Source organism: Lutra lutra, chromosome 6, assembly GCF_902655055.1.
Source record: "Lutra lutra chromosome 6, mLutLut1.2, whole genome shotgun sequence".
Taxonomy (NCBI): domain Eukaryota; kingdom Metazoa; phylum Chordata; class Mammalia; order Carnivora; family Mustelidae; genus Lutra; species Lutra lutra.
In genome coordinates, this window is record NC_062283.1 from 99911893 (window position 1) to 99920829 (window position 8937).

General features: G+C 49.4%; 1 protein-coding gene across 1 annotated transcript in view; it reads left to right on the forward strand.

Annotated features, from left to right (window-relative positions):
* LOC125102879 (UL16-binding protein 1-like) overlaps window positions 1–4862 on the forward strand; it is a 34807-nt gene extending 29945 nt beyond the window's left edge. The window contains exons 3-5 of the mRNA XM_047734483.1: window positions 1588–1735; window positions 1971–2246; window positions 2930–4862. Of these exons, the coding sequence (XP_047590439.1) occupies window positions 1588–1735; window positions 1971–2246; window positions 2930–3054 (549 nt within the window). The 3' untranslated portion in view covers window positions 3055–4862. The remainder of the gene's footprint in view (window positions 1–1587; window positions 1736–1970; window positions 2247–2929) is intronic.
* The last annotated feature ends 4075 nt before the right edge of the window (window positions 4863–8937 follow it).

Genomic DNA, 8937 nt, shown 5'->3' on the forward strand with positions numbered 1-8937 from the left:
CGCGGGAAATCTTTGGTCCTCCCCAGCCTCTGGAGTCTCATCTCTGAGCCCAGCCGAACCTAAGCCCCCCAGGGGCACGAACCTAAGGCCCCCAGGGGCACTGACTCTGGGCATGACCTGGGGCTTTCTCAGGGAGGGAACTGCCACAGGATCCCATGCTTCAAAGCTACTCCCCCTGCTCTCCTTGCATGAGTCACCGTCCCCACTGCCTTCAACCAGTCCAAGTGTGATGGACTTGCCCGCACACTTGGGCAGTGGATTACCCCAACCCCCCTTTCCGTGGGAGGCCAGGCGCTCCTTCACCAGCACCTCCCAGCTCAGGGTGCATAGCTCTGATGTCCTCTGCCAGAGGCCTCCCTCACTTTCCATCCCTGGCGCCTGCAGCCTCTTTTACAGGGTGTGAGTTCCCCTCCTGTGAGTGCCATTGCCTCCCTGGAACACTAGGGCTCTCTTCTTGATACTCAGATCAGGATGTCACAAAGGGCACAGAGCCCATTTTCCCACAGGGCTCTGTGGTGTGGATTCTAAGGGTCCTGGGGCCCAGGGAGCAGCCCCTTCATCCATGGATTGCCTATGGCTGCTTGCCAGCTACAAAAGCACGTTGAGTGGTTACAACAGAGACCTATGCAATATTCAATAGACACAGAAAATCTTTGCACCAGGCTGGCATTTCAGTGAAAATCGAATAGGGTTCATGCACATCCTTGCATCCTGAGAGAGGTTTTAAGGTTGGTACCCATCTCTTTCCTTGCATCCAGGATAAGTTATTTTTGTATTTATTTATTTTATTTGTAAAGAGTCCTACAGACCTGTCCATGAGCATAGTTGCAGGATATGTGGTTTCGTGTTTGGCATTCCTTGTTATATCTGTTCTATCATATGCACTTCTCTGAGCCTTCCATCTGCCTTGGTTATGCCTGCTATTCTAGTCTGTGCAGTGTGGACCACCATTTCCAAGCTTCCAAGACCCATCCTAAGGGCAGGTTATCAGCATCTCCAGGGCCCTGCTGAGTCCTGTGATGCATGGTCCTGAACTCACCCTTCTCTGGCTGGATTCTGTCCTCACTCTGCCCCCACCCTGACCCAGCTCCTCAGGAGCAGCCCCCTCCCTGCCCCTCATCTTCCTACAGGACACTGGCCTGCATCCTGACAGTCCTCAGATATGCAGACCTCTTCTATCCATAGCCTGCCTGGCCTGTGCCTGGAGTGGGTAGAGAAAGAGTGATGCTGGGTATCAGCCTGGTAGGCGCGGGTCCTATCTGGGACTATGTGGCCTCCTACCAGGCAGAGGCATCCTGATCCTATCCCAACAAGGGAATAGCGCCAGCCTCCAAGGCTAGGGAGTGCTGCTGTGCAGGGACAGTCCTTGCTCTGTCTTGCCCACATTCTAGTGCTGTCACCTGGATGGCTGAGGGGTGCCTGCTGCTCTTTTTCTCCCAGCCCCAACCTCCACCTGTGTTTTCCCGTCACAGATGCTCTCTCACTTTCCTACCATTTCGTCATCACATCTCAGGCCAGGCCTGGACAGCCATGGTGTCAGATTCAAGGCCAGATCAATGGCAAACGTTTCTTTCCTATGACTGTCAGACCAAGGAGTTCAAACCCATCGGTCCTTGGGGGATGAAGCTGAAGGACAGAGCATTTTGGCAGAAACAGGAGGAAACTGTGAAACTCCTGGTGGAAGAGCTCAGAAAGAAACTGCTGGACATCAAAGCAGAGAATTTCACTAAGAGCAGTAAGTCTGAAAGCCCAGGGTAGAAGGGGAACACTTTGGCAGGGCCGGGGAGCTATTGTGGTCACGTAAATCTTCGAAGTGGGTCGCACACATGTGGCCCAGCAGCCAGGGTAGACAAGGAGTCCAGAGCAGGACCAGGAGGGCTGGGAGTGAGCTGAGGAGTGCACAGTGCAGGTAAAGCAAAGGATTGGTCAGGACCAGAGGATGACTGTTCCCCCGCTGGGGGCCGGTGCAGGTTCTCTCACTATGCAGGGCAGGCTCATGTGTGAGCGTGGGGCCGATGGACACACCAGAGAATCCTGGCGGTTTTGGTTCAACGAGCAGTTGACCCACCTCTTTGAGCCGAAGAACAGAAAGTGGACAGTGGTTCCTCCTGGAGGCCAACGGTTCAAGGGCACATTGGACAATGACAGAGAGCTGACCAGGCTGCTCGTGAGGACCTCAAACGGGGACTGTCAGAGCTGGCTGCAGCAAGTGTGGGAGCGCTGGGATGAAATGCAGGAGACCACAGGTAACTCAGAAGCCTGGATGGACTGCTGGTTCTCCTGAGATGAGCTCCGCCTGCCCCACAGTATGGGTGTCTCTGTGTGTGTGTGTGTGTGTGTGTGTGTGTGTGTGTGTGTGTATGAGGGAGAGAAAGAGAGAAATTGGTCCATCCATGGCGAATTCTTCTTGGTATTATAATGGCCACTGGAATGTTCTAGCATCCTTCCTTTCCCTTCTCACCTCCTGGAATCACTTCCTGGCTGCACGGACCTTTGTGCTTGGGTATTTCTTGGATTTCTTACTGGCGCAAACAGGGGAGCATCAGTCTGTTTCCAGAGATGGTCCTATGTTCCTTTTTCTGAGAATCATCGTCTTTTCCGTGTCACCTGGTGTATTGCTGGAAATCCTTCAGTGCCACCGGGAATGTGGTTGTCACCATCCTTGTCCTGCATCACCTCCTGTGTGTCACAGCAGGAGTGACTGCTTACATTGCAAACCCTGCTTCCCCTATTGGCTGGAGGAGCCCCTAGGGCACAGAGAACATCCCCTCCCTCCTTGCCAGCATGAGCACTGGTCACAGCAGCTACCACAAGGACAGTGATAGGCACCGTCTGCGTGGTAGGATGGACCTGGGCCAGCAGGAGCTGAGGAAGCCTCCCCCAGTTTGGGGTCCCAACTGGGGCTCTGATCCTTGTGTTTTCATTTCAGTGCCACCAACCATGCGACAAGACACGGCCCCGGGCAGGGCCAAGGCCATCAGACCCGGCACCTGGATCTTCCCCCTGCTCTTCAGCTGTGTGGTCATACTTGGCATCCCTGTTGGAGACCATTAGAGGGACAGGTAGTGAGAGCAGATTGAGAGGGAAGGGAGGAGCAGATGGCCTGGTGTGAGCACAAGGAACGGTGAATTCCCAGCCTCACCCCTGCCCACTCTCTGAACCTTCTCACAGGGCAGTGGGACCAGGTGAATGAGATCTCATACCACGTGCTGGCAACACCTTGGGCAAGCTCCGCTCTGAGCTCTGATATGGCCTCACTCACTGTTAAGGCCACTGGGAAAGGGGAGGGGCCCACACCACTGCTTAAGGCCTGTCAGTGCTAAAGGGATTGAGGGAAGTCAGGCCTGGCTCTGACTCGGTCCTCCATTGGAGAGAGTCAAATTGGGCCCAGGGTGGGTGGTGTGGGGACAGCGGGGACACACAGCATGGGCCGTACTCCCCTTTGAGAGAGAGCAGCATGGCAGCTCCATGGGACATCTCAAGGAGAAGGGGACCCCATCCGGGCAGTTATAAGGACAAGGGGCCAGGGTCAAATCCCAAGAAGTGGGAGTGGGAAGGCCTCTGCAGACCAGCTCAAAGGGCTAGACAGTCGTGCCGCGGTCCCCCAGAACATGGCTTGTGTCTTTGCATGTAAAGCAGCAAGTGTCCAGTAGAGACTGTGCATGACAGGCCTAGAAGGAGGCCAGTTCTCCGTGCAACAGTGGGAATCCTGGCTGAGGCTGGTGCCGTCCTGGCAGCTAGCTTCCTGCAGACCTCAGATCCTGAGCCACTGAGCAGCCCCTGATTTGGGCAGGGCTGACCTGGGAGATGGGCTAACTGAGCTCCCCTGTGAGCTCCCAGCTGAGCCGCACCAAGAATGGATTGATGGGGGAAGGGATCATCAGGCTAAGAGCTCTTTGTGCTGCTCGCCAGGAGGCTGGGAGGGAAGGGAAAAGAAGGACCTTTGCCCACAGTGTTCCCCAAGATCAGAGGTGTCCAGTGCAGGCCCCTGTCTTCTGTCAGATCCCCCAGCAGATCCTTCTGACCTGCCATGAGAGGGAGCATAGGAACCCGAGTCACGTGAGCACGTTGGTTTCTTACTCGCTTTGGTCCTGAGCCCAGACCATTGGAAACAGGGTCTGGGGCTGACTCCGTGATTTGGTTCAGTAGGGAGGAGGTTTGTAAAGGTGGCTGGGAGGGCCCAGGGCTGGGGTCATGGCTGTGGGGAAAGCATGTCCCTGGACAAGGGCAGGGCTCTGGGGTGGGGAGTGCTGGTGAAGGGCAGCCCCAGGACAGGAGACCCAGGATATCCTCTGCCACGAAGACAAACACCTGTTCTTTTCTTAGGCTGCCAAGTCCACCAACAAACCTCTGAGAGTGGGACCAGCTCAGTGACTCTGCCTCTGGGCCAGCCGCCTTTGGATGAGTTCATCATTAGGCGACCACCAGCATTTTCAAGTTTACAAATCCAGAGACCTCAGTCCAACCACGTGGTGCAGGACCGCAAACCCCTCATACCCCTTCTTGCATTCGGTGGCTCTCCTGTTCAGCACTTTCCCTTGGCATATTCTATGCCGTTTTCTGTCGGTGCTAAGTGATGGATTCTTGCACTGAAATGTTTAGGTACTTGACCGAGGAATCTCCATGAAGAGGACGTTTTCCATCTTGTCCTTTGATTGTGCAATATTGGATTTTTCTCTGTAAGAGAACCATGTCCTCGCAGACAATATCACCAAGAAGATATTGTTCGAGGTTAGAGAACCTCAGGGATTTTTTTCTATGTACTGAGAAAGAAGCTCATTGCCTTTTAAACAGAATGACATACGTGTGATTATTTTCTTCAGTAAATTATGCCCAGATACGTATATTTAAATAAATATTATCTCTAGTATAAAAATATATAGTTGATTTGGAATTTTTTAAGTTATTTTTTTCTTTGTTTTCAAAGATATTATTTATTTGGGCGGGGGGAGAGGGAGTGAGCACAAGCTGGGGGAGGGGCAGAGGGAGAAGGAAGAGCAGACTCCCGGCTGAGCAGGAAGCTGGTTGTGGGGCTCCATTCCAGAACCCTGGGATCCTGACCCAAGTTAAAGGCAGTTGCTTAACTGACTAAGCTGCTCTAGGCACCCCTGGAATTTTTTTATTTTTTATTTATTTAGTATTAAAAAGATTTTTATTTATTTATTTGAGAGAGAAAGAGGGCGGGAGAGAGAGAAAGCATGTGTAGGGGAGAGGGGCAGAGGGAGATGGACAAGCAGGGTCCCCTCTGAGCTGCGAGCCCAGCAGGAGGATTGATTCCAGGACCCTGGGATCATGACCTCAGCTGAAGGCAGACACTTAACTGGCTGAACCACACAGGTGCCCCTGGAATTTGTTCTATATCCCAAGAGAACTCATGGAATTTTACTCTTCCTCCACCGTGTGGGGTCAATAAAAGTGGTGATTCTGCTAGATCTGTTGGGGAGATAGAGAATTGAAGGATCGCTCAGAAATCCACTTTCAAGCAGCCATCTGTCCGTCTCAGACATGATCCTGACAGGCCAGATGCAAACAAATGTTCTGGGAACGAAGCAGTCGAGAGTCTTTCTGAGTTTCCCGGATCCCCCACCACAGCACTGACTCTCCTGTCCTCTCTCCCCACTGACTCACGTCCTTCAGAGCATGGTGAGTCTTTATGGCAGAAACAGATCTGCTTCTAAAAGGTGATTTAGTCCCTCATGGGCAAAGGATCGGTATCCAGAACCTAAAGAGCTCCTGCAAATAAATATGTGTAAGTCTGGCTCTCCTAAGATCTGTGCAAATGCTTGGAGCAAGTCACAAACCGTAAATCAGCCTATGAAGTCACTGGACACATCCCAAGTAGTCAAGATAACACGAAGAACCACGGGCTTGCTTTATACATGCATCACACTGACAAAATTTTAAAGAGAGCTAGAGCAAGTGGTGGATGGGAAATGGAATAAAAAGAACTCTCTTATGGGTTGGTAGGAGAATAATGAAATCACTCACTCGCCCTATATTTCCTTCTATCCAGACAGTGGTTGGTGTGTTCACCCTACTGCATGGCAATCCCAGTGTTAATTCGAGGCTGGAAACACATGGGGACCGAAAGGCAATGGAGATGTAGGATTTTTTGACTGCAGTGCTTTGTGTCATAGCAAAAAATTAGCCATATGATATCCAACTGAGGCACAATATATACAATGTGTTAGGAGATTTCTGTTTCTCTCTACTTAAGACTAAATAATCTGAACCACTGTCAAAAGGAATGACACGGAGGTGGGTCAAAACACCAGCTGAACAAAACTTTCCAATATGTATTGAGAACTTCTGGACAACATACAGTCCTGGAGGACTCCTACATCTAAATCTCTTCACCGACATTTAAAAATTAAACCAATCAACGAAAAAGGCAAATCAAACACTCTAACCCTCATCTTCAGCACATCCAGGAAATGGAAAAAGCCCAAGTCCATCAATCTCTTTGACCTTATAGGACATTGCTGGAACAACTTGAAGCAGAGTCTGAGGACGAGGAGGCCCTCAGGTGCCATGCGACCTTCTAAGAGATGATCCTGTGGTGACCCAGGGGAATATCCTGGTGTGAGGAAAATATATCCTAAAATGTTGGCACTAGGGGACATCACGACAACTGGGAGGACCTCAGTGTGACAGTTGAGTTATTAGCCAATAGGATCCAATAGCACATTAGAAGGATTATTCACCATGACCAAGTGGTTGTTACTCCCGGGATACAGGGGTGGTCCAACATGCACACACCAACCAATGTGATACACTACCTCAATAAAAGAGAGGACACGGAACCATACAATCCTCTCAGTAGACGCAGAAAAAGCATTTCACAAGGTACAGCATCCTTTCTTGATGAAAACTCTTCACAGTGTCGGGATAGCGGGAACATACCTCAATACCATAAGAGCCATATATGGAAAGGCCACAGTGAATATCATATCAATGGGCAAAAACTGAGAGCTTTTCCCCTAAGGTCAAGAACAAGGCAGGGATATCCACTCTCACCACTGTTGTTCAACATAGTACTAGAATTCCTCGCCTCGGCAATTGACAACCAAAGGAAAGAAAAGGCATCTGAATCAACAAAGAAAAAGTCAAACTCTTACTCTTCACAGATGCCATGATACTCTGTATGGAAAACCCAAAACAGACTCCACCCCAAAATTGATAGCACTCATACAGGAACTCAGCAAACCAGCAGGATATAAAATCAAGGCATAGAAGTCAGTTGCATTTCTGTACACTAACAATGAGACAAAAGAAGGAGAAATAAAAAAGTTGATCTTGTTTACAATTGCACATAAAACCCTAAGATATGTAGGAAAAAGCCTAACCAAAGAAGCAAACTATAGAACTATAGAAAACTATAGAACACTCACAAGAGAAACTGAGGAAGACGCAAAGAAATGGAAAAACGTTCCATGCTCATGGATGGCAAGAACAAATATTGTTTAGTGTCTATGCTACCTAGAGTAATCTACACATTCAAAGCAGTCCCTATGAACGTACTATCAGCTTTTTTTCACAGAGCTGGAACAAGTAATCCTACAATTTGTATGGAACCCGGGAAAGACTCCAAACAGCCAAAGGAATGTTGGCAAAGAAAATCAAAGCTGGTGTCATCACAATATTCTGGACTTCAGGCTCTATGACCAAGCTATAATCCTCAACACAGTGTGGTACTGCCCCCAAACAGACACATAGATCAATGGAACAGAATGGAGAGCCCAGAAATGGCCCCTTGACTCTATGGTCAACTAATCTTTGACAAAGCAGGAAAGAACATCCTATGGCCCCCCCCCCAAAAAAAAAAAAAAAAAAGGCAGTCTCTTCAACAAATGGTGCTGGGAATATTGGACAGCGACACGCAGAGGAATGAAACTGGGCCATTTTCTAACACCCTATCCCCAAACAGACTCAAAATGGATGAAAGACGTAAATGTGAGACAGGAATCCATCAAAATCCTAGAGGAGAACATAGGCAGCAACCTCTATGAGCACGTCCATAGCAACTTCTTGTAAGACATGTCTCCAAAGGCAAGGGAACCAAAGGCAAATATGATCTACTGGGACGTCAGCAAGATAAAAAGCTCTAGGTCTTGTTGCTTGTTGTTGTTTTAAAGATTTTATGTATTTATGTCAGAGAGAGAGAGAGAGCATGAGTAGGGGGGAGGGGCAGAGGGAGAGGGAAGAGCAGACTTCCTGCTGAGCAGCGAGTCCCATGCAGACCTCCATCCCAGGACCCTTGGATTATTACCTGAGCAGAAGGCAGACACTTAACTAACTAGGCCACCCAGGCACCCCAATAAAAAGCTTTTGGATAGCAAAAGATCAGTCAACAAAACCACAAGACCACTACAGAATGGGAGAAGATTTTGCAAATGACAGAAAAGTGGCTAGTATCCAAAATCTATAAAAAACTTATCAGACTCAACAGCCAAGAACAAACCATCCAATCGAGAAAGGAGCAGAAGACATGAACAGACATGTCTCCAGAGAAGACATCCATATGGCCGATAGACACATGCAACAATGCTCAACCTCACTCGGCTTTAAGGATATACAAATCAAAACCACCATGAGATACCACCTCACACCAGTCAGAATGCCTAAAATTAACAAGTCAGGAAAGGACAGATGTTGGTGATGATGCGGAGAAAGGGGAGCCCTCCTACACTGTGGGTGGGAGCCCAAGCTGGTGCAGCCACTCTGCAAAGAGTGTGGAGGTTCCTCAAAAAGTTGAAAATAGAGCTACCCTACGACCCAGCAATCGCACTACTGGGTATTCACCCTAAAGATACAAATGTAGTGAACCAACGGGGCGAATGCATCCCCGTGTTTTGGCAGCATGTCCACTGTAGCCAAACTGTGGAAAGAGCCCAGATGTCCATCGACAGATGAATGGATAATGAAGATGTGGTAATA